General features: G+C 44.6%; 1 protein-coding gene across 3 annotated transcripts in view; it reads left to right on the forward strand.

Moving 5' to 3' along the window:
• The window catches only part of FGFR3 (fibroblast growth factor receptor 3), a 55,777-nt gene that overhangs the window by 13,885 nt on the left and 16,077 nt on the right, over positions 1 to 25,815 (forward strand). For all 3 annotated transcript variants that reach the window (XM_071447211.1, XM_071447212.1, XM_071447213.1), the window contains exons 3-7: positions 7,621 to 7,884; positions 12,221 to 12,274; positions 18,111 to 18,280; positions 22,993 to 23,116; positions 23,536 to 23,726. In XM_071447211.1, coding sequence (XP_071303312.1) covers positions 7,621 to 7,884; positions 12,221 to 12,274; positions 18,111 to 18,280; positions 22,993 to 23,116; positions 23,536 to 23,726 — 803 coding nt within the window. The remainder of the gene's footprint in view (positions 1 to 7,620; positions 7,885 to 12,220; positions 12,275 to 18,110; positions 18,281 to 22,992; positions 23,117 to 23,535; positions 23,727 to 25,815) is intronic.

Raw genomic sequence — 25,815 nt, forward strand, 5'->3', positions numbered from 1 at the left:
CCTACAAAATCCTTTGAGGTACCCTGGAGTAGGAGGGGTGCTGTGGTGCACCGATGCTGAAGAGCACAGGTTTCACCAGGACCTCCACAGTTTGGCAGGACCAAGTTCTGCTCCAGTGGCGTTTGGGGCAAGCTTTGCCCAGTCTGTTGGGATGCTGGGAAGCCTCGTCCTGTGCCTCAGTTTACACAGCTGCTGCCACTGGGTTTGAAAGGGCTCGTGGTAGTTGCTTGCTTGCTGCAGTGATGAGGGGTTTTTGGACTTCCTCAGGCATGTAGAGCAGAAATGTAAAACATCAGCTGCTTTGTGGTGGGATCTGTCTGTCAACATCAAGCTGGGATGCCCCTGCTGTGCTGAGCAAAAGCTGAGGCCAAGTTGGCCACTGCTCCTCAGAGGCAGCAAGAGGCAAGGCACCAAAAGGATGAAAACACAGTCTCTTGTGCTCCCCAAGGATCAGCCCAGGGAGTTCCATCACTGCCTGGAGCAGGGAGCAGTGTGGGCTGGCCATGTTTGGCACCAGGCCTGGTGAGGTGGTCTGTGCTCATGGTGGCATGCAGCTGCAAGGGTGTGCTCATGGTGGCATGCAGCTGCAAGGGTGTGCTCATCGTGGGATGCAGCTGCAAGGGTGTGCTCATGGTGGCATGCAGCTGCAAGGCTGTGCTCATCATGGGATGCAGCTGCAAGGGTGTGCTCATCGTGGGATGCAGCTGCAAGGGTGGGCTCATGGTGGCATGCAGCTGCAAGGGTGTGTGCTCATCATGGGATGCAGCTGCAAGGGTGTGCTCATCATGGGATGCAGCTGCAAGGCTGTGCTCATGGTGGCATGCAGCTGCAAGGGTGTGCTCATGGTGGCATGCAGCTGCAAGGGTGTGCTCATCATGGGATGCAGCTGCAAGGCTGTGCTCATGGTGGCATGCAGCTGCAAGGCTGTGCTCATCATGGGATGCAGCTGCAAGGGTGTGCTCATCGTGCCAGGCTGGGGCTGGTGTCACCCCACCGTGAGCATGGGCTGCTGAGCATTGATGCAGCTCATTGCTGCCCTCCTGGAGGAAAGCACAGGGACTTTGGCACCTGGGAGAGCTGGAGCCATCTGCATGGGCATCCTTGAGCAGGAGCTCTCACAGCCTGGGGACTCAGCGTGCCCATGCTGCCTCCCATCTGCTGCTCCCTGTCTTTGGGGACAGTTCATGAAGTGGAGACATTTCATATCAGTTCTTTTATTTCTCTAAAACAAGTTCCATTCTAAGTTCAAAAAGTTCAGTGCAGAACTCTGAGCTGACTAGATACATACAAGGGGTGTTTGCTTCCCTGTTTTCAGTGGGGAACCGAGTGTTTGCTTGTACCACCTGGCCAGATTTTAGGGAAAACTCCCCATCACTGCTTGTTCTTTTAAGCCAGCAATCCCCAGCTGAAGGCTTGGGATCAGTTCTGGGCTCTCAGCAGCAAGCAAAGCTTCGTGCCCCTTGGAGGGGTTTGCATTCCCATCTTTTTAGGTGTAGCCAGGAGACCCCTTTGATTTGCTCTCTGGTGGGTTTTTTTCTGTCCTCCTCAGGGCTTCCAAGTGTCGGAGGGAAATCTTCCTGGCCAAAGTGTTTTTGTAACTGTTTTAGCTTTGTGACAATTTATTTCTTTAAACTCTCTGTGCCTGAATTGGGTGATCTATGAAAACAGTCCATTAAAAGGAGGATACTGTAGAGTCCTGATGAATCCTGTTTTCTACTTGGCCGATGGAACAGAAAGCTAATTGCCAGTAGTAAATCCATTCAAAGGAGAGCTGGAGGGAGGGAGAAAAGCTAATATTCCTCCTTGAATGCCATTTAATCTCTGAAACCTTTCATGCAGATGTAAATTAGGATTTGCACAACAGAGTCAACAGTTGCTCCCTAGATAAGGCAGATTTGTAACATCTGCTTTTTCCATTTTGGAAGCTCTTCCAAAGTCGGGGATAGCCAAGCTAAACAGTAGAGATTTTTTAAATTCCTTTCCATAATCTCTTGTTTATAAAGAAAGCTGCATATGACAGAACTAAACCTAGTTATTGTTTTGCTAATTCTCTAGGAAAAAGGTTTGCTTTTTTCCTAAAACAGATCTAAGAAAACCCCCATAGGGTTTTAACACAGTGCAGTTACTTGTTAATGTCTTTGAAAGAAATGTCTGGTAACAAATGCATAGGCCACTGCAGTGCAAATACAGTATAAACAGTCTACTTTGCATTATTATTATTATTATTATTATTATTATTATTATTATTATTATTATTATTATTATTGCAGCTGGTTTAAGCTTTTCCAGGAGAACTGCCTCCTCCCAAACACATGCAATGTAGGAAAGATGAAGTGGTACCTTTGGGTGATCTGGTCTAGGGGAAGATGTCCTTGCCCATGGCAGGGATGTTGGAATGAGATCATGTTTAAGATCCCTTCCAACACAAACCATTCTGTGGTTCTATGATTCTGTGAAATAATGGAAGCAAACCTTTTCCAGATATGATTATCTAAAGACATATTTTTATATCACAGTTTAGACTTCTACAGATACAGATATTTTATTTCTGGGTGTGAGCCCCACTGAGCAGGGGAGATAACCCAGCAAAAACACTTTGGGAGGTGATACTGCTTCAGCAAAGCATCCTGTGCTGCTGTGATTGCCAGAGCAAGCCCCTTCTTCCCAGGATGGCTGCAGCTGGCACTAAGTGTGGTGCAAGAGGGGTCTTGACCCCACAAGGGGGAGAGGAGCTGGGGAAGAGAAAAAACAGAAGGTTTTCTATAATACTTTTTATTTTATAAATAATAGAAAAATATGTACACAAAATACTTTATATAATATCATGCATGTATTTGATATATTTGCTGTGCCAGGCTGGTGAGGTGCCTTTTGGGGTGACAGGGCCATAGCCAGAAAGGGATGTTCCACCTCTGGCACATCACATCTGTGCAGAAAGGAGGGGAAGCTGTGCCCTGCATAAAGCACTGCCAAATATATATATAAATATAAATCAATAAAAAACATATAAAAGATATTTATGTAGAAAAAAATATATAAATGTAAAATATATATAAAATATTTATTTATAAATATAAATAAATAAATATATATGTATGTATGTATGTGTGTGTGTGTGTATGTATTGCATGGTTCCTATGGGGAGGTGACACTGATGCCACTTGTCACTTTTCCTGGCTGCTTTTTAGATTTACACAGATCCTAAATGAACAGTATTTGGCAAAGAAAGTATTTTATTTCCCTTCTGGGAAGCTTGCTTTTCCCAGTGCAGAAGTCCCAAGGTGAGGTAGGGAAGGGACTCCATCCCAAGAACAGACACACAGGTATTGTGGAAAACACCTGAATATTATTCAGTGGGTGAATAATACTCAGTTAACACAGGTAGGACACTTATTTAGGATCAACCAGGGCTAAATAGACAGGACACAGTGCTGGTCAGAGTCTGGAGATAGTGTACATGCTCTTTGCCACCATGGCTGTGTTCATCCCCCTAATGCTGGAGGTTTTCATACACCTCCAGCAATTATCCACCAGCTATCCCAGCTGGCTGGGACCATGATCCCCTGGGAATGGGATAACAAACTCAACAGGAGAAAGCTCTGGCATGGCTGTTGCTCTGTGATCCTATAATGTATCCTGTCACGGTGGATTTGGTGCATCAAAATACATAGAACAAGAAACTATTTCAGATTAACCTGATGAGAGAAATGCGTGGAGCGCTGCTGTCTCTGTGCTTGTTAACGTGCCAGATACAGCTTGTCCAGCTTGAAAAGGGAAAAATATGATCTGCTTAGTGCTGAGCCTCAGTCCATTCCAGCACTGGCTGTGGAGCAGTCCTGGAGAGCCTCTGGGTGGGTTGCTGGGGCTCAGGGTGGGGTGAGGAATCTCCTGCTGGTGCTACAGGAGGTTGTGTGCCTCAAGTGCTCTGTGGGGCAGTCCCAGTGTAGCCTGAGCTGTGGTGGATGCTCCCCTGCTGCAGGATCTCCACTGAGGGAAAAGGATGATGGTGATGGGGAATGCACGTACCCCACCAGAGCAGACTCCTGAACACTTCAGTGCTTCAAAAAGTAGGGCTGTGGGAAGTCATTCCCAGGGAAAAATTAAAGGTGAAGAGAAAGAGATTTTCTGGAGCCAGAACCCAGCACCCTGTGAGGTGACATGGGACCATGGGGCTCCCTCACCCCTCACTGTGAGCCTTTGCTGCCCAGCAGCAGTCCTCAGCAGCATGTGGAAATAGTCCCTGGCACCCAGGAGGGCATCAGGCAGCCTTGAGGTTGGCTTGGATTTTCTGGGGGCCATAAGCAGCCCAGGAGTAGCCCACCACCCTCCACCTCCTCCTCGTCCTTTTGTGCCTGAATAAAAAATAACTTGGGAGCTGCATGCGTTAAAACCAAAATAAAACATTTCCAGGCTCAGCCAGAAACAAGTATTGATGTCTGAGAGGAGCAGACAGCTGATGGAAATACTGACACACTTAAGTACTTGGAGCTGTGAACCACACAGAAAGTGAATTATTGCTGGGATGAGCCAAGCAGCCATGGAGATGAAGTATCTTATCCTTATAAGTGAATACATACAAAAGCATTTCAGCATTGCTGGGCCAACTGCTCCTCATTGTGGAAGGTGTTTCCAGCCAGTTGCTGCCTTTTTGCTCCTCTGAACAGCTTAAAAATGGTCTCTTTCTCTGTTGTGTGTTTTTTTACGAGCAGTGATGATGCTGCAAGTGCTGATCTTCATCAGATGCATCTCTTGGTGGTTCTCAAGTCATTACTGCTTTGGCTAAACTAATAATTTGTTGAGTTTCAGTCATACCTTGGGAGCCCACAACCCAGATTGCCTCTTTCTCTCAAAGAACCTGTTACAGCTGCAAATGTGTTAATCCCTGCTCTGCTGGCAAGTGTCAGAGTGGGATCCTGTAGCCCCTACAGGGTTAACTCCCTGGTAATTTATACTTGTGTGTCCTGGTTTAATCCTCTCTGGGAACTCAGCCCCACACTGCAGCTTGCTCACCCCAACTCGGAGGATGGAGGAGAGAATTGGAAGAGTAAAAGTGAGAAAACCACCCATAAGGGTGGTGATGAAGACAGTGTAATAAGAGAAGCAAGGGCTGTACACATAAGCAAAGCAGAACAAGGAATTAGTTCACCACTTCCCCAGGCAGGTGTTCAGCCCTCCCCAGGACAGCCAGGCTTCCTCATAGGGTGACTGAGAAAGACAAATGCCACCACCCCAAAAAATTCCCCTTCCTCCTTCTTCCCCCAGCTTTATTGCTGAGCACGGTGTCATGTGGCCTGGAATATCCCTTCAGTCAGCTGGGCTCAGCTGTCCTGGCTGTGTCCTCTCCCATTTTTTTTATAGCTGGCTTCAGAGGGGGCAACTTCATGTCTCCTTCATGTCTTGGTGTCTCAGGTTGAAAAGGTGTTGGTAACACCAGGCACATGCAGCTGGAGGGCAGGAAGGAGGTGCTGGACTCTGGCCACCCTGTGGGAGATGTGAGCTTTGCCTCCCTGCTTTGAAGTCCTGCTGTTTCAAGCATGGAAATGAGACTGTCTCTGCTTTCAGATTTATCTTTGTACTTGAAAGCTATATAAGGAGTGAGAGTAAAAATTGGTTCTCCAAGGTCACGGTTGGAAAAGTGCTTAAAAGCATTTGAGTGCCCATTTAAATACTTTATGGAGATCTCACATTTGGGTCCTGTTTATTTTTTAAGCCATAAGTATATAAACAAAAGTTTGGAAAACAGTTTACAGAAGTGAGATTAAGACCATTTGTAGTGTTCTCCTTTTAATTCATTGCTACATCTACCCCAAGATTATTCCCAGTCAGTACAAATGAAGTCACTAGAACCAAACTTTGCATCACAACATCTGCTGGGGAGATTAAAGGTAGAGATGCCAAAATCAAGTTGTCAGAAACAAGAGATGCTGCCTCATCCCACAGAAGAAGCTTGAGACCCCAGTCCATCTGCTGAGTCTTACTTTCCTCTTCATTCCAGCATTCCCTGTATACATTTTATAAAAATTCTTTGTTTCTTTGTCATTAACCCAGGTTCATTATGGTTTTTGAAAAAGAGTTATTTCCTTTTAAACAGCTAACCAGTACAGTTTGGGCTGTGCTTAGTCTGGGCTTGTTCCTGTTCAGTAGGTTTATAATACAAAAGCCAAAATATACAAGGCTTGATCGTCTGGCAAACAGCTTTGGGAGAACTGTGTTTTGAGTGGAGGAGTTGTGCAGTTGTGTGGGGTTTGTTTTCCAGTAGATGAAATTAGCAAGAGGTTCCATCAAAGTTAGACCAGTACCCAGTCTTGCAAGTGCAAAGCTGTCCACAGGGCTTTTTAATGTGAAGCCAAGGTTGATAACAGTGAAAAAAGTCCTCATAGTCTAGAAGAAGGAAGAAAAAACTTGAACATTTAAACCAGAATATTTCTTGACCGTATTTTTCCCAGAGATATATCCCATTTGGAAATAGACCATGGGTGAACACTCAAATGTAGCAATGAATGCTGGTCTGATGGCAAGGAGATTCTGCATGGAGCTCAGTCTTCTTCTTTTGATTTACTAAAAGTGTATGCTTTCAGAGAAAAATTTTATTAAAAGGGAAAAAACCCCAATGCCCTAAACCTCTGACTGCATGAACACCACAACATTCTGGCCAAACCATAAAATATTTGCGTTGGAATTGGTGCCATGGTATGAGGAAAGGTTTTTTGTAATCCCAGTGAGTGTGGGCTTTGCCTCCTGTGAGACAATACCTCCCATGAAATGCCACATTTTCAGGCTCTCAGAATCCTTTCTTTCTACCCAGCAAGGCTATTGACTACAGCATTTTTATATTTTAAATCTTTACCTTTATACAAGAATAAAAACACACATGGCAAGAAGAGAAAAGCAATACATTTTTCTCTTATAGCCTGCTCCAGCTCTTTCACCTCAAGGCAGAAGAGCAGCCTGGAGCCAGTGCTACATCCTCAGGTATTTGAAGCTGCTCTACTTGCACTGGTTTCACAGTGAAGTCATAATGTATGAAGTTATCTTTGGTCCTGCACTTTTGCTGCACACAGAATAACTTCAGCAGGAAGCTAGTGATGGTTTCATTTATTTTAGCAATTCCAGCCTTTATCTTCTGTCCAGCTTTCCATCTGTTTTCTTCAGCCCACAGAGATTGCCTTTGGGTCACCCAGAGTCACATAAGAAATTTGGTTTATCCCCAGTTCTGCTCCTTTCTGTCCTTGCTGGGTCTCATAGGGTTTGTGGGCAGCCTCACAGCAATAGACAAAAGGAAGTCTGGAGACTGAGCTGTGAACTTGCCAGCACACACTTATTTGTGCCAGATCACCCCCTCACCTGCAGCACTGGGTGTTGCAATGACCCTTCTAGAGGTCTGTGCTGTTTGTTGGGATGCACCTGGTGGGGTGGCTGTGTTTTGGTTGCCACAGGATCAAAGCCATCCTTGTAGATCAGACCTGACTGTCTTTGCACAGCTACCTGCCTGTGGCAGGCAAGGGGAAGGTCTGGGCACATGGAAGCATCAGTAGAGCAAATACAAGATAGGTTTCTTTTTTAAACACTCTTCTATCTCTGCTCTTATTTATTCATCTCCATTTCTTTCTCCCTTTGCAGAATACTTGAGGAGCGAGACCGCCTTTCTGGAAGAGTTGGTGTTTGGAAATGGAGATACCATTGAACTTTCCTGCAACACCCAAGGCTCTTCTGTGTCTGTTTTCTGGTTTAAAGATGGTATTGGAATTGCACCTACCAACAGGACTCATATTGGACAAAAACTGTTGAAGATAATCAATGTGTCATATGATGACTCGGGGCTGTACAGTTGCAAGCCAAGGCATTCCAACGAGGTCCTGGGAAACTTTACAGTCAGAGTTACAGGTATGTACAGAAATGCAGCTGTTTCAGTGATTTTCTATCCTTTTTATTATTATTTTTTTTAATTTCTGCTCTTTCACATGTTCAGCACAACTGGTGGTTTGTGGTGTTTGTCTTTCCTTGGAAGGTCTGTACCTCCCTGGTAGCTCCTGACAATGATTAGACTGGCAAAACAAACCAATTAAAGAATGCTTGCATGTCCATACCAAATGCTGAACCTTGATGTTAATACTGAGAGAGACTTAGAAAGGATGCTGGTCAGATTAAACCTCAGATCCCCCTTAACACTCAGATAGATGCAATGCTACATGTGGCTTTGAAGTTTTTTGTGAGTGAACTGTGGCTCACAGAGGTTAAATGATTTCTATGTTATGTGACAAATCAGTGGCAAAGTTGCACATAAGAGCTGGAAGTTCCTGAAGACTGTTTCTCTGTTGTAGCTGGTAAATCTCTGCCCTCCATCACAGGTATCACAAATTGCTAGCTTGTGTTAGAGGTAGCTTATCTGTAAACTGTGTATATCCAAAATATGCGCTTCATCAAAGTTACTTACTGGGATTCATACATTGCAAACAAGTGGTGTTAGCAAAGCACATGCTGGCATTTGCTTGGCCATATTTTTTGTGATGAGGACGATAGAACAGAACAGCTACAAGCTGTTCAAGCCTGGATCACTAAACACAGAGTGCCAGAAAAATCTGTTGTTTCCAGATAGCTAACCACCAAAACAAAGGTCATTTTCATGATTTCAGGCTGGTGCATTGGTAGGTGGATCACTGTGAGCAGATAGAAACTCTCCTGATCACAGGTTAAAAGCCTGAATTTTCGGGAGAATTAGCCCCTTTGAAAACTTCCATTTGCCCTTAAACTATTGGAGCTCTTTCAAGAATCCTTGAATAGTAGGTCCTTTCTCCAAAAGTTGAGTTCCCTCAAAAAGTAAGAGTCTCTGTCTGAAAACCAAACACAGAGATGTTTGTGATTGTGAATCACATCCACTCCATAGAGAGCTTTCTTGTGCAATAGAATTTTGTGTGAGAGAAAACCATCAGGAGAATAAAAGCTCGTTTCACCAAGCCTTCAGCAACATCTGCTTTTTATTGAGCGTTACTGGAGATTGCTGTGAATGCTTCAAGGTCATATCAATTAAATGGTTAAAGAAGTATTTGGCCCTTGAAAGGCTTTCTTTAACTAGGTACGATTATTGGAGCTATCCAGCAAACTGCAGGTTGTTAGAAATGTTACTCTCTTTTTTTCCTAAGTGACATGAAAATGCTTTTGAGTTCAAGGGGCAGCAGGGACGCAGGAGAGGGCAGCTGGTTACATGCTCAAATGAAACAGCTGCCAGCCCCAAAAGTTTGTAAAGTGAGAAATTGTTTTTAAAAGTGGAAGGACTGATAATCCTCTGCTTTTAAAAAGTTTAAGCCCCTGTATTTTTCCTCTTCACTAATAATAGCTAATAACAGCTTAAGAACTAGCAAGTAACCTGAACCTGCTTTCTGACAACATTATGAGTCTTTGATTCTATTAGCCCACTGTCATTACCACCAAAGTGCTGGTAATGTGGGAGCCTCCTTTTTAGCTGTCAGCAGCACTTGTTTTAAACTTTGAAGCTCTGCTTTATGTGGCAATAGTGGCGCCTCTCATATACTCAGATATTTCTTCATAATTAGTATTGATTGCTCAGTGTGGCACTGCAGAGATGAGATTGTGATCAGAGATTTGTGGTTTGTGTCCCCAATTCTTGAAGGTAATGCCAGCAATTAGCTCAGGTATCTGGTCAGGTGTTCGTGTGGATATCTGATGTTTGGGGCTGGAGTTACTCTCTGCATTAAACTGGTTTAAAGCTGTACTAACAGACTGGAATTGCTCTGATCTCTGTTCTTAAGTGAGCAAAGCTAGGCTAGGTGTGTTTGGAATAACTGATCCACATACAAGTTCCATTTTGAGAATGCTTCCATGTCCCAGGTGCATATGAGGATTTTCCTCCACAGAGCCACGAGATTTGAGTCTGCAACAAACTGACTGTGCTGCAGTGACTCTGACTGTGCACAGGGGGATGTTTGATGCTGGAAGCAGAGCAAGTAGATGCTGGAGCTGGCATTCAAGGGCTGAGAACCAGGCTGATTAATAGCAGGATTTGACGTCTCTAAAATTCCTCCCTTTACAGACAAGGGCTTGAGTGTTTTACTAGTTTACAAAAACAAACATACCGTCCCCTAAAAACCTGAGCACTTGGAGAGGATTGTGTAGAGGCTGTGTGCCCAAACTGATATCCAGCCCTAAGTTGGCAGAAGCTCCATTTCTGCAGCCATTTCACGCACAGAACAGCCTTTGGATTTAGTGGCTGAGCAGCACCCCTGTGATGAGCATGGACTGCAGGCTGGCACCAGCAAACAGAGCTTTCAAAATACCCAAGGCCAAGCATTTCAAAACAGGTGACTGAACAAATTAAGTCCCTTTTCATTCATAATTCAAGCCCTTTTGACAAGTTCTTCCCAATACTTCAACAACTTCTGGTAAGGACTATTCTTTTAGTAAATTATAAACAAATAGCTTATAATTTTTAGTCACCTTTTGAAAAAGATGATGTTTTAGTAACTTGACTAGGACAGTAGCTATGCATATGGAATATTTGGTCTTAAAATCTAAGCTGCACTTTTCATCTTAAAAACAAGCAAAGCCAAAGACTTCCCTCAACCTTGTGAAAAGGATTTTGTATTAGTTTAAAAATTGATTTCTAGTCCTCTGGTTTCCATCAATGAATGATGGATTCATTGGAAAGCAAAAGTAAACTGTAATCATGTGTTAATATGTGGGTAACCAAATCTGAGAGCAGAGCTGAGAAGGTGCTGATTTCTCCTCGATGCTGGTGGGGATTTGGCTCAGTTTCTGCCTGACTTGAGTAAACCTGCTGGATCAGCCAGAGCACCTAAACATCCACTTCACTTTCAGCAAGCCCCATGGCATTTCCCTAGTTCTGCTGCCAGCAGGACCTCAAGTGTGGATTTGCAGTTAGAGACGTGCTTGGAGTCGTCCTTGGGGCTTTGCCAAGGAGAAGTTGCAAAGCACCATGAGCCCCTGCAGACCAAGGCAGGGAGATGTTTCCTGTGTTGCTTCTGTGGATGATGAAAGTGCCTGGAAGGCCATTCCAGATTCTGCAGGGAAGAACTATTTGTTGTTACCTTTCCTTTTCTTCCCCCTCCTTTTATCCCCTCCCCACCTTTTTGTTATTCCATTTTTACCTCCACTGTGCTGATCAGAAGACAGTAGAAGACTCAAGTGCATCTTGCAATGAAGGATGTTCTGCCTGGCTTGATCTGAAACAGCTCTTTACATTTCTGGCCACATGTTGAACACTCATAATGTTTCCTGTTTTCTAGTGTTTAAGGCCAAGTTCTCTTACCACTGTCTCAGAACATAAAGGCTGCTGGGTTATTAGCATTTTGCCTTTATTTGAAAGAAAAATTTCTGGAGATTATGTAACATCAGTGATGCTAAGTCTTCCAGATGCTGAAGTGTACTAAACTAAACTGTGTAAATTAAATCAAACACTAAGCTGCTATTTGATAATGGCATTTACATTTACAGTAGTCAGTTGCTGGGGGGAAGAGGGACTGAGCCTTCATTGTGGACAGCTTGGAGAAGGTGAAATGTTAGACCACATTAAAAAAAACAGTTTGGAATGTTTTGGAGAGATACAGATGGAAAATTCCCACCTGTTTACCTGTATTGAGTTACAGCTTTGAGGTCCCTCTGTGGGAGGAATATAACTAAAGAGAACTGGAATAGCCATCAAAACATTGATGGAGAGAGGTTTGATTGCAAGAAGTTCAAAAGTTTTGGTCTTAGTGTTTGAACAAGGAGTTAATGAAGGGAGGTGTGGCAGGAGGATATTGAGTTAAAAGAAAAATGCAGGGAAAGTGAATTAGAAATGCTGACCTGTCGTTTTGAGACATGGTAAAATAAAAGGTCTTCAGAGTGAATGCTAGAGGGAAGGGAAAAAAAAGCAGTCAGAGAGCTTGTTCTGCAAAAAACGAAATTTTCTGGTTTAGAATTCTTTTTGTATTTATGAGGAAGAGAACATTTCACACAGGGAGAAGTATTTGACATTGGACCACGTTTTCAGAGCCCTGGCAAACTCTTGACACCTCTCTCCCATCTGGGACAGCTCCTGTGTGGTTGTGCCTGGCCCAGCATCACCAGAGAGGGGTGGGCTGGTGGAGCTGCAGGGAAGGGGGAGCCACCACTTGGATGTCCCTTGGATGACCAACAGCCTCATCCAGCAGTGTCCCCATGTGCCATCCTCTTTCTGCTTCACTTCTTTCTTGTCTCTTTCCAGATTCCCCTTCGTCAGGTGATGATGAGGATGACGATGATGAGTCAGAAGATACAGGTAATTCATTTTTCTGGGATACAGAGGCCTTTTCTTTGCAGAAGCTGTGGCTCCCAAGCAGTACAGCTCATCTGGGTGTTCATGTAGCCACACAGCAGCTTTGTGTTGAAATCAGTGACCTTAGGATGGAGCCATGATAAAATTTATCTAAAAATTTAGAAACAGCTGCCAGAGTGGTATTGCTGCTGTGGAATCCTACAGCAGCAGTACTGTGTGCAAATTCTCCTTGCATGTAAATCCAGACAAGCCCACTTACTATATATATATACATATTTGTTTTACTGCACTGATGTTACACCAGTTTTATACCATTTCAAACCTTGACTGCTTTACTTTTAACTATTCTGATTCTGGTCCTTACCAGCATCTTGGCAGGAGTCAGAGTACAAAACATAGACTAGCCAAGGGCCAGATTTACTGATGCCATAAGTGAGAGCAGCCTCTTTGGCTTTACTGGCTTTTTCTTTCACTCCTGTGAGGAAGAGAGCCCCAGGACAGTGCTTGGTGCTTTCACAGTGAATCTTTTTCAATCCCAGTGCTGCTTTCTTTAAGTGCAATAGCATTAATCAGGATCATTGCAGGCTTCAGAGGTGTTAGTGCTGGGTTTTATTCTGCTCTTTATACTTCTGCAGAGTGAGCTGCCCATGTGTATGTATTTTTAATAAATAAATGTCTTTGCATTTGAACTCCCAATCAGCTATGTACATTGGCAGAAGTTCAACATGACTGGAAAATCTCTCCTGCCCATAACATTGCACATGCAGGACTCTTTCAAACAGATCTGCCACTGCAATGAGTTAATACTGCTGTGTGTGCAGTGTGTGGACATTAATGGTGAGTTACAGTGCCAGGAGACCCATCAGCAGCAATTAGTGGTTTTCTGATAGCTTCTAATTAGGGGCCAAATCCTGCCAGGTGACAGGCACCTTTGCAGAAGTGCTCAGGGCTCCTGGTACCTGCTGAAGAATGGTACAGACATAGAGAAGGTGTGGTTTGGTCAGAATTTTTTCCTTCTGATGAGGACAACTGATTGTTCTGTGCAGTTTTTTATGTGGTTTATAGAGAACTCAATCTCTTAGCAACAGGTATCACAAAACATCAGCTGGCTTATGGTACAGAAAGACGTTTTTCTTCACTGGAAGGGAAAACACACATTTCACCACATGTATTTATAGCCTGTTTTCTGGGTCTTCTTGACTTTGAGGCTGTCTCTGGTTTTAGACCTGGAGGTAATGGCTGGCTTTGCTTAAAGGTCTCGTTATAAGAAGTTGGTTTCTCTTCTGCTTTAAAAATGGTTGATTAGGTTAACGTGTCAGTGCAGCGAAACCTCACAGTGATATTTTGTGACATGAGTGTGCTTTGTGTTGCTTTCTTTGATGTCAGATCCTCCACTTAACCCTCAGAGGTCTCCTGCGTCTGGGGAGCTGTGTTGTTAACCCAGTGGTACCACCAGTGGCAGGACATCCCACCAGGAGCAGGGGCTGAAGGACCATCCCAGGCAGGCACACACGGTGTAGCCAGTGCCATGTTCTGTGAACTGCCCAAAGACCCAAGTCCTCTATCTCCTGTGGCAAAAATGTGCCCTACTAATGGGGTGTATGAGCCCCTGCTCAGGCATCAGACACATCTGTGGTCAGTAGTTAGAGAAGGAAAGGCAATAAATGCTTTCATGCAAAAGGAAAATGCCACAGACTCATAGGATGGTTAGGGTTGGAAGCGACCTTAAAGGTGTCTAGTCAGTATAACTGATAGTGTTTCATATTTAGGGGGAGGCAATCCAGCCTGGACTGCCTCACTGAGTGCTGCCACGCTGCATATCACTGACTGAAATCCTTTTGTCCTGGCCCCTTGTGATGATAAGTTACTTTTCTGGCTCGTGTTACTCAAGAGAGTTTCTCATCCTCACATAGTGGAGAGTTCAGAAAGCTGGTTCCAATAGCATCAAGAATTTAAAGCCAATCTGGATAATTTTAAGGGTTGGTAATACCAAATTCTGCGTGGAATGCCCTGCTCTGCTCACTCTCAGCTTCCTCTCTGAAGGGGAGCACAGAAACAAGGCATCCCTTAGGGATGGGCAACAGAAAAGGAGAAACTTCTGCAGCTTCAGATCAGCTCGTTTGTCGCAGCCTTGTCTCAAGCCGTGATCCGCCTTTGCAGAAAGAGGCTTTCTAATACCTCTGTTCTCTACAGCTGTTTTCCCTGGCCCCGAAACAAAAACAAAACTCCCTTTTCACACACTGTGCTTCTGCCCCAGTGCTCCCTACCCCTCTTGTATCTGTTTGTTTGGAGCCCCCGCTGCGCAGCCCCAGCACCTTCAAAGAGCCCCCATAATCTCCAATTAAATCTGGCTCTGTCCTCCGAGGCGTCAGCTGGGGAAATTACACAATTAGGGTTGATTCTGTCTGCCACAGAATTTGGTGGCAGCTCCTAATTGCTAAATGAGTGCTTGGCTGTATTAATTATTCCAAGTATTGCTCTCAGGTTTTTTTTAATTGGTCATTCCAGTTGGATGGGTGGCCGGTGTCTTTGACGAACAAAACGGACCGTCAGGCTTAGTGTTTGATGATGGGAAAGGGCTGGTGATAATGTTTGGGGGTCCCTTTTTTTTTCCACACCTGCACATGCAAAACCATTGCTAGTAATTAATTTGCAGAGAGCTAGTCTAGAAAATTTTCCTGTCTTTCATCCTTCCTCTTTTCCCGCTCCCAAAACTCTCTGGAGCTTTGCAAGCTTTGCTTGAAAAGAAGAGTTAGCAACATTTTCAGGCCCTTAAAAAGTGGTAATGAAGGGACTCAGAGGGCAGAGCAAAGCAAAAGCAGGGATGTTTTGTTCGCTGCTCCTGCAAGTGAGAACAAAGGCACTGTTTTCAATGTGTAGACGCTTTCTTCCAGTTCCAGTTTGACTTGAGAGCATTGCCCTGTTTGAGTCTTGGCACAATAATCCAGGGGTGCCCAGCCCTGGCAAGCCCTGAATCTTACAGAAGAGCACTGAAATGAGGGAAAGCACTCAGGGAAGAAGTGGTGTCTAATTGCAGCAGGCAGGAGTGAATCCTGCCTTTGCTCCATATGGAGAATATCCCCAGCTGGAAACTTTCCTGGGCTCCATCTTGCTCCTCTCTGATGTCTGATAGCAAAATCCCCCTTGGCTTCAGTGACTGCACTTGCAGCCAGTGGATTGATGAATCTCCTGTGAGATTCAAACTCATCTTTTGAATGAAAAAATGTGATAAAATGTCACCCTGCAGCACATGCAGATGTTGTGTAAAAGGAAAGAGCCCCAAAAAGCAAAAGGAGGAACCTGGTCCTGACCATGTGATGTAATTACACCTCTGTACCTAGATGATTGTCACCAACAACATAAAATGGGATTTCTTGTGGGCAGATATGTTAATCAAACAACAGGACAGGTTATTTGGCTGCCCTCTGTGGTGGTGGCAAAAAGGGACTTTTCCATCCCTGCTTGGCCTTTGCTATACCTCTCCCCTGTAGCGCTGTTAACCTTTTGTAACATCCCCAGAAAATAAAGGTGTGTTGCCAAAAGGAGCCATTTGGCCAGAAAATGGCCCAGGTGTCAAAAACCAAGGACCAACATGGGTTTCTGGAGCCCTCTTCTCTCCAGCCTTCCCAACACCATCCCAAGTGTCCTCTGCATTCACTCCCCTGTTGCTGCCTGGGGATTTACCCAGTCTTTGCTTGGTTTCTGCCCTTCCTTCATGCTATGACAGCATCATCCTTTTACCATCAAGACCCGTTCCTTAATGATTGCACCCTCTGTTCTAATGTTTTTTTGGAATATTCCCCATTTTTGTGCAGTTCTGCCATCTGGAGCAGTAGATGGCTGCATGATGTCCCATTTTAGCTCACTTTATCATGCACTACTTCAGGCCTTCTAGATGTGCTGTGTGTTCACAGCAAAGTTTGTGGCTGGGATTTTCCAGGGCCATGGGAATTGCGGGGATTCCTCCTTTTGCTGTTGTTTGTGCCAGCCATGCTCCTGCAGGATCCTGGCAAGAAAAGGGCCTTAAGCAGTTTCGTTATTTGAAACATGAGGCGTATGCGGGATGTGCGAGCACAGATCCCTCTGATCCGTGGGGCTGGCTCTGATAGCATCACTCTGTTGTGCAAGGCAGGCTGAGGGCACAGGCAAACCCTCAGTACTGGATTTCCCTCCCTGAGATGGTGTTACTGAGGCACCTGTGTCCAGCCATCCCACTGCAGAGCTGGGAAAGCAGATGGGACATGAGGTGTGCCCAGCAGGGCTGTCTCTAGCACATGGAGGGGCATTCTGGATGGAGCTCCTGGCATCCAGCTCCTCATGGACTTTGCAAGGTGGAGGAAACATGGGGAGAGTGTTGGCAGGTGCTAAAAACCAATGGGTGCATGGATTGCCTTGGCTGAGCTGTATGACCTTCCCTGCAATGTCCTTGGAGCTGGAATGCAGCAGGGAGCCTGCATGGGTAGGACCCTGGGGACCTAAGCCAAGGTGAGGTCAATGTGACTTAGTGGAGTTGTAATGGGATGGGTATCATGCAGCCAAATGCATCAGGGATAGGGAGTGCTGGAGCAGCTCCCATGCATCTCAAAGGGATGCAACAAGAGGGAAAACTTTGTACATGCTTGTCATCAAGCAGGGAATTACAGGGGCTTCAGAGTAGCACTGAGATGAGGCTGTGATGCTGGCTGGTGTTTCTGGGCATTGTCACCACGGCAGGAGAGGCTGCAGCAAGGCTGTCCCAACAGCTTTGGTGGCTGTCATGTTCTCCAAGGCAGTTCTTGGAGAACCAGTGCCTTCAGTTTGTCTTGGCCAGAAGCACACGTACCTCTGCAACAGGTGCTCCCTGTCTGTGAGTTTTTCCTACCCAACTGGAGGAGATGCCATTTACGCTCCTTGCCCTCCTTCCTGCTGTTTTGCAGCCCAGACACTGTGTGCCCCCATCTCCCTTTGCCCTTGGTGTGGAGCACAGATCTGGGGGGCTGGATGTGGCCCTGGTGTGGCAGGGGAAACACAGCATGTGCAGCTATGCAGTGTTGCCTTAAGCAGAAATGAAAGCTTGGGAGGCTTTTTTAAAAAAAACTTTTTCTTTCTTCCCAGCATAATGAGTTTGCCGCTGCTGCTGCCTTAATTTGGAGTTAATATGTAATGTTTGTAACACAGCCAAGGAACGTAGCTGTACTTGAGGCAGATTATAAAAAGTATCTCATGCTAACACTGGTGTTTTAAAATTTATCCCTGTTCAAAGGTAACATGAATCTTTAAAACTAAAATCACTTGTACTTGGAGAACATAAACACGATAAACCAGTTTGGCACTGGCACGTTTTTTTCTTTCCTTCCCTTAAGGAGGCTACACTACATTTGTACTCACTGAGGAGGAACATTTTCCAGTGCACTCAGCTCATACGTTTTGTCTGCTCCCTTGCTGGCCCATCAACATTCTTTCACAGTTCTAACATCTTTCTGCTGTTTATGCTTCTTGGCTACTAATGTCCCAGAGGTACATCTGTATCTTTTTACACACTGAGGCCAGATTCTCATCCTGATCTGGGATAACTCTACTTGTTGATTTAAAAGGAGCCACTTTAGATTTATACTGGCATTACCAAGACAAGAACCTGGTCATGAACCTTTCATCGCAAAACTGAAATGCAAACACCCTCTCTATGTCAATGAGAGTCATTTAGCTGGAAAGCATTTCTGTGTCATTTATCTTAACGGCAGCAGGTAGCAATTTAACTGTCAATCTGCACACGCCAAAGACTCCTCAAATGCATCTGCTCACCAGCTGATATCCTCTGCTGCAGAAGGGGACCTGTTCATCTTGGTTTTTCCTTTCTCAGGTGTCCCCTTCTGGACCCGGCCAGATAAGATGGAGAAGAAGCTGCTGGCAGTTCCCGCCGCCAACACCGTTCGCTTCCGATGTCCGGCGGGTGGAAACCCAACCCCTTCCATCTACTGGCTGAAAAATGGCAAGGAGTTCAAAGGGGAGCACAGGATTGGGGGCATTAAGGTAAGGTCTTGGTTTGGATCTCAGGTTTTTGTTATTTCTGCCAACTAGAAAATTGTATTGTGCGGTGATTAACATGGGTGGTTTTAAGAGCACTGTCATGAATGTGTAGAAATGAAGGTGGTTCTTGCACTCTTAGGAATTGCTTGGCACCAAAAGTGTTAAAAAGGACTGCTGTCCTTTGGGATCAAAGACTAATTCCCTCTGAGTTTGTCTATAGTGGTCATTCAGGGAGTAGGTAAAAATGGGGCTGGGTTTATGGTTGCATTGTGAACAGGGATGAAAAAGCAGGAGCAGAAACTTCTGTCCTAATTTCTGGAGATGAGCCCAGTGCACTGAGATGTGTTGGACCAAGCCATAGCTGCTCCCACCCTCAAAGAAAACCTATTCAGTGTCCTTTGAAGGTATAGGAAAGACCTCACCAAAGAGCTGGATCATCGTGCTGGTAGTCATTAACATTCTTGTGGTATAAATCACTGACCCTTGGTCAAGTGTTGGATTCCCTTGTAGCCAGAGTAATAGCATCTGCTCCTTGGCTGCTTTCTTCTTCCTGCTTCCTTTCTACCATGAGGTGTTCTGGAAAATGCTCTGGCTCATGTTTACAGATAGAGCTCAGGGACACAAAACTCCACTGCAGTCAAATTATTTAATTAGCCAGAAGTCTCTGTGCTACTTTTTATGATGAATTATGGCAGGATTTTAAAAGGAGAATCAGCTTTTCTCACATTTTGCTGCTGTTGTTATTACTTTGTCCCCTTGAGGTCACAGTCCAGCTCTTTTTTCTGGTTTTATTTGGGGACAATAAAACTGCTATAGCTCATTATAGCAAAATCATCATAGCAGGAAGGACTCTTGAGCAGCAACTTTTGCCTGCACTCTCCCAGCCCTGACATATCCCTGGATTCTGCTGCTAAGGAGAGAAGGTGCCTTGTAGGAAGGCACCTTCATCAGAGCTTGGAATAGCTGTGTGCTGATGCCTGCCACATCCGTAGTGTTTTGAAAGGGGACTGGGTGTGCAAAGTGTGCCATGCTCCAGAAACCAGAGAAGGATTCAAAAAAAGTCCCCCCTCCCCACAGTTCTGGGCTGTTTCTTTCCTGTTAGCTCAGACCTGTTCCTGAAAGAGCCTTTTGTGATGGCTTCAGTGAAGCCTTTAAAGCTCCTTCCTCAGTCCTGTCCCTACTCCAGTCTGGATGAGGCTGAGAACAAGCTCAGGTTTGGATCTTCTGAAAAGCCATGGAGGGTAAAGAAGTGGGGAGGGAACTCCTGGGGGTAAACTGCTCTTCAGCAGATGACATTCACAAAGCACGAGCATCTTTTACTAATTGCAGGCTGTAAGGATCATCCTGAAGTGTTTTCAGCCTTGCCTGCGCCATTCCAGAGGCTTTTTACCAAACTGTGTCACATCAGCTGCACTAAATTATGCCTGCAGGAAAAAAAAAATCTGAAGCTGAAAGCAATTCCCCTAGCCACTTTCCAGTAGTTTTAATCTATCTTTGAGTTTAAATTGACACGTTTCATCCTCGGAAACACAGTAGTGAGTCTTTGGCATCGCTGTGCTTTGTTTCTCTGGGGGCACCTTCCAGCAACAAGTCAATGCTTAAAAGAGCTATTGAAGGCAATGTCAGGACAATTACAGGAAGATTGGTTTAAGCTCTCTGTCTAGGTGTAGTTCTTTGTCCCATTCTTGATATAAAGACATCTTTCTCTGTAATTTTCCTTCCTTTATTTGCTTGCTTTTGGTCATGAGCCACAGTTAGATATAAGTAATCTAGTGTAAATCTCATCCAGTATAAATATACTGATAGATATCAGCTGAGATTTGAACCAGAAAAGGGGATTGAAAACTTGCTCGGTATCTCATGTATTTAAGATTTAAATTCCCTGTTACAACTTAACTTCATAACAGGATTAGGCAGCTTGAAAAGAATGGGCAAGATCCAGATCTGGCAGAGTTTGGTTGGCTTGCTTCATCTTGAGATCTGGTCTTAACCCAGAAATCCTTGAGCCGGGAATGTTCTCACTTGTTTTCAGTGTGTGAAAGACTTTTAATATTGATTGTGAGAAGTCTGTTGTCAGCAAATGAAAGCTGACCACTCTTCCACATCTGCCCTTTGCACATGGCATTTAGACCTGTGTGACTGGCCAGTGTAAACCCTGCAAGAGAGAAGGGTGAGTGTTGAAAACATGGTGGGCAGGATAACCTGGTTTTGTTACAGTTCATCCTTAACTGGTAAAAGAAAGAAATTCATATGACTTATCATATGAAATTTCCCAAAGAGCATTAATGGTTAAATCCGTGTTGGAATCTCTAATATTGTAAGCCTGTGTGTGTTAAATGACCCTAGAAGGGAAGATTGAGGGGGAGGGGAGATGGAGGATTATCCCTTCCCCAGACCATTGCACTGACTTGCATACCAGTCTGGCAAACACGAGGTTCCAAGTGTGTCTGTAAATGTTTGTTTCACAAGGAGCCAAGAATGACAACACCAAATAAACCAGAGGGATTTCCAGTATCTCACCCACTTGATTAATGCCTGTGCTAAGGCACTTCATGTTTCTAGTGTTTTATCGAGTGCAGTGACTATCCTAACATGAGAATTACTATCTTTTGCCAAAGGCTTTCAAAACTAAAAATGTCTTCCTAAGTTTCCAAACAAGTTCTGCCCCATGAGTCTGTGCCCCCAGGTTCTTCTCTATTCAGAGTGCAAAGTTCCCATCACAAACCCAGCAAAGAGAAGTTTTTGAAAGTGTCATAAAAGTGTCTTTAAAAGTGCATTCTTTTTAAGACACCTAATTTGGACCTAGTTTTAGAATATAGGTCAGACTAGGGAGTCATCCATGTGTCTGGAGCCCAATTTCCTTGGAGTAGCTTCTGGGGGTTCCAGATGCAAACATTTTGCAGTGCTGAAAAGAGGATTTAAGGAAGCTTTAGACACCACTATGAGACAAGCCAGTATGGAAATGAGCCACTGAGCAGCCACAAATTTGCATTGAAACTTCCGTGACAGTCTGGTGTGTTCAGCTGTGGGCTCGGGGTCCAGGCTCTGTTCTCAGAGCTTCTCTTACTCTGCAATTTCTACACTGTTACAGAGATTCAGCAAGGGGGATGTTGCTTTACAAAAGGTGAGATGTTGGTTCTGCTCCTTCATTGAGCTCCTCCATTTGTGCCATCCTGGGTGGGCAGAAGTGCAGTCAGAGCTGACCAGACATCTGCCACAGCTGAGATGTCTGTACAAAATGTTTGGCCACAGCCTCCTGTTACCCATACTCTAAAATGAAAACAAATGCCATATTCAGCGTTCTCTGAAAAATGGGGTGCTCAGCAATGCTGTTTTCAGGGCTGTAGAGGTCTACAAATTGTTAAAATGACATTTGCTTGCTTATCTTGCAACTAAGCTATCTAGTCTCCTATGGTTTTAAACCTGCTCTTTGCAGAGTTCTGGCTTTGATTGCAACTTGGCCCTCTTAGGGAAAGCATGTGGATGCAATTTATGTGTAGCAAAAGAGGTTAAATGACTTCATATTTGAGTTCACCTGCTGCAGCAAGAAATCTCCAGGAGCAATTACACCCTTGTTTTTTTCCATCAGCCCCTGACATTCTATAGTGCAGCATTATTGTAAATCTCCTATTTCTGTGTCCTTGGGGTCACCTTCAAAATGTTTAATAAAGTTAAATGTTCTGCTTTGGGCGGCAGAAGGCATCAAATTAATATCCAGAGATTTGGAGAGCTTTCATACTCTATGCACCCTGAAGTCATCTTTGTTACTGTTGGTTGCTTTCTGTATTAATTCAAGATTTGCTTTCCATATCCATTATTTCCTTTCTAATCATTAGAAATAAACGTTCTAGCTGAGATCACAGGGCAGCAGGTCAGGGTGGAGGTAGGGGCTGTGCTTTCCCTTCTGCTACTGAACCACCATCAGCTCTGGACATGAGCCACATCCAGAAAACCAACTAGTATAAAAAACCAGAAAACCAACTAGTATAAAACTTGGTGCCAAAATAGAAGGGCTGGCCAAGCATCCTAGGGACCGGATTTGAGGCTGGACATGATTGCTTCTGTTTTTGAGAGGGAATTTAGGGGACTAACTCAGTTGGAGAAACCTGTTTCTGCTCAGACAAATGCCATAACCTGTTGCCTCCATAGCGCACACATTTTAAAATATAGGTCAGAATATTAAAACATATAAAATACATAAAATATAGATCCTATATTATGCCTGCTGAAGTCATTATTCTAGTGGGAGATGCCACATTCAGTTGTCAGCTAGCTTTGTTATTGTGATTATTGTGGAAACATAGAAGTCCCTATTGAAATCTCAATGTGTTACGTTGTGTTGCATCATTCTTTGCGTTGGTCTTAATGCCTTTTCTCACTAGGACTTGACAGAATTCACAGAATCACTGGATTGGAAGAGATCTTAAAGACCATCGAGTCCAACTCATGCCCTAACACCTCAACTAAACCATGGCATCAAGTGCCACATTCAGTCTTTTTTTAAACACATCCAGGGCTGGTGACTCCACCACCTCCTGGGCAGACCATTCCAGAACTTTATGGCTCTTTCTGTCAAAAACTTTTTCCTTTTCATTTAATTACCCTTGCAAACAGGTCCTTGAGATGTTCAGGCTTCCTCTGGGGTCCGAGTGTGTGGAAGCTCAACGATTTTTCACTGGTTTGCAAGGTCTTGATGTTTTGATTTCCTCTCCCAGCTGCGACACCAGCAGTGGAGCCTGGTGATGGAGAGCGTTGTGCCGTCGGACCGAGGGAATTACACCTGCGTCGTGGAGAACAAATATGGCAACATTAGGCACACCTACCAGCTTGATGTGCTAGGTGAGATCCCACTGCTTTCCCTCAACAGCTCATCTGTGGCCCTGTGGAATAGCTGCCTGATAGGAGATGGAAAGCAGGCACCTGGTTTCTTTCCCAAAGTGTTGGATTTTGTGTCTTCTAAAACCAACAACAAGTTTATTTTTTGGCCAACAATTTGGCCTCACATCTGTGATCAGTAAATTACTTAGTGGGTCTGCAGAGGGCCCAGAGAAGAAATGGGAGGGCTGTAATGCCACCTCCCTTCCCAGGTGGTCTTTCCCTGTCTGGCTTGAGAAGCCCTGGGTAGAGCAGTGATCAAGCCACCCTAATTTGTACCCTTTCCCCTGAAAAGCCAAAAGATGAACGTTTCAGAGGAGAATACTTGCTGGGGGGAAAATAAGACAAGTAAATTAGGATTTCCCCTCTTTTCTGTTTTTCAGAAAGGTCACCCCACCGACCAATCCTGCAAGCAGGGCTCCCTGCCAACCAGACTGTGGTGGTGGGGAGCAATGTGGAATTTCACTGCAAGGTCTACAGCGATGCCCAGCCTCACATCCAGTGGCTGAAACACGTGGAAGTCAATGGCAGCAAATATGGACCCGATGGAACCCCCTATGTCACAGTGCTGAAGGTTGGTACATGCTCCTCCTTCTCACCCTCAGGGCAGTCCTTCTGTAAGCCTGCCCAGTGGATTACTCTTCTTTTTGGAGGGGATACAGCAAAAATGTCCTGAAATCGATATTCCAAACTCTTCTCTTTGCCAGAGATAACAATACTACTGTGGTGGCACAGATAAGCAAAGTTGTAAGAGCTGAGGCAATTGTGAGAAATGCAGCATAATGAAGGAGCTGTCAGATTGCATTTGACCCAAAATAGTAAAAATGCCCTTTTTTTTTTACAGCTTCAATGGAAGTATTTTCAGGGTTTATTAAAATAAAAGTCTCCCAACTAAAACACATTCTTCCTTTTCCAAGTAAGCACATTGCAGCATGCACATACCAAGTAATGCTGAACTATCAGCACCTGAGAGCCAACATAATCTTGTTCCAGACACTAAATTTGTGAACATTGCTATTATCAATGCTCAGAAAAGCCTTTTTTTTTTTTAATTGATCAAAAAGTACATAGCAAGACTTTACTTTGCTAAAATGCTTTCTTGAAAGGCAACTTTCAGATTACAGCCATAACAAAGCCAGGTGATTTGGTTCCCCTCAACCAATGTAAATATAATAGCAGGGAACAGGGAGTGAGGAGCACATTGAACTTCTAAAATACTTTAAAAAAGTAATTAAAGGCATCATGTGGTGGTGTTTATTAAAATATATAGGGCCAAATAGAGTTTTTCTGGCTCTCCAGTTAGTGCTGAAAGCAGATTTTGTGTCTGCAGCTTCAAGCTGAGGCTGTCCTGTGTGTGGACATTCCCTGTGCACATCCTGCTGCACACACCCTTCTTCTCTTTGTATGAAGTTTAAAAAAAAACAACCACCACTTATCAGACAGTATCTACAAAACTGTAACGCAGCCAGATACATTATAATAAAAGCCAGAGACCCTGGAAATAATTACACAGATTGAAATAACAGATTGGTTGGAAGAAATGGTTGGAGACAGTTCCTCAGGACTGGCAACATGTGCTTCTCGTGAGCTTAGAAAACTTCTTATTCCTCACCACCTCTCCAAATGTGTTTGAATTATGCATATTTGAATTTCCCCCTGGTTTCACAGCCCAGCACCAAGCTCTGAATAGCTGGTTGTGTCACATGCCATCTCATATAGTCTCTGAGCTCCGTGTGTGGTCCCTGTGGGATAAAGTGCTACCTTTTGGAAGTTTGCAAAGCGGCTGTGAACAGTGCCTTGTGTCACAAGCACAAGCCCCCATTTTGCTTTGCTGTGGCAAAGAACATATAAATAGTCCTTATAAATAGTGTTTTAAAATTAAGTTGGAGCGGCACCGGGGTGGGTAGGTAATTAGAATTGCCAAATACCTTCTCTTCTGTGGATGGCAAAGGCTCCGCATTCTTCGAAGGGGAGCACAGGCAGGCAGTTGAAAAGCACAAGTTTTGTTTGGTTTTATGTTTTTTTGCTGAATAGGACCAGCACACGTCTATTTACTACTTCTGGTTAATCAGGAATGCTTTGAATTGTGTTAATGCCGGCATCAGCGCTGGGGCACGGAGCATTTCCATTTTGGGATGCATCTTTTGTGCGCCAGTCCTGGGCCTCCACAGAGCTGTGTCAGGCCCAGCTTTGCAGGGATTTTTTTTTTCTTTGCCTTTTTAAATGTGGTGTGCTTGTTTTTTATATGTAAAGATCTGATAAAATGATCTTGCTGTGGTCTCAGGGGTGTCCATTGGCGTTATGGAGTTGTTTCCCTCATGCCATGCAGTGCTGCTGCCTTGCCCCAGCATCCTGGCAGGAGCAGGGTGCTGTTAACAGCCCCCCTGCCCACAGAACTGCTCTCTCCTGCCCTGTGCTCTGCTGCTTGCAGGGAGATAAGGCTTTTTTATCAGCCTGCCCTTCCCTCCTGCTTTCAGGAGATTTTGTGGAGCGTAGGAGCTGCTATGGGGCAGTTGAAGTCCCAATCTCCATCACAGCAAGGGAGACAGAGAGGTGCCCAGCATGTGAAATTTCCCCCCCTACATCTAAAAGGGAGGGTGAGGGGGTGTCAAGCCCCACCCAAGTCCAGATGGATAAGTTGAATGCTGTACTTTCAAACCATT

This window comes from Agelaius tricolor, unplaced genomic scaffold (assembly GCF_023055355.1).
Source record: "Agelaius tricolor isolate 1412-34295 unplaced genomic scaffold, bAgeTri1.0.p SCAF_24, whole genome shotgun sequence".
NCBI lineage: Eukaryota > Metazoa > Chordata > Aves > Passeriformes > Icteridae > Agelaius > Agelaius tricolor.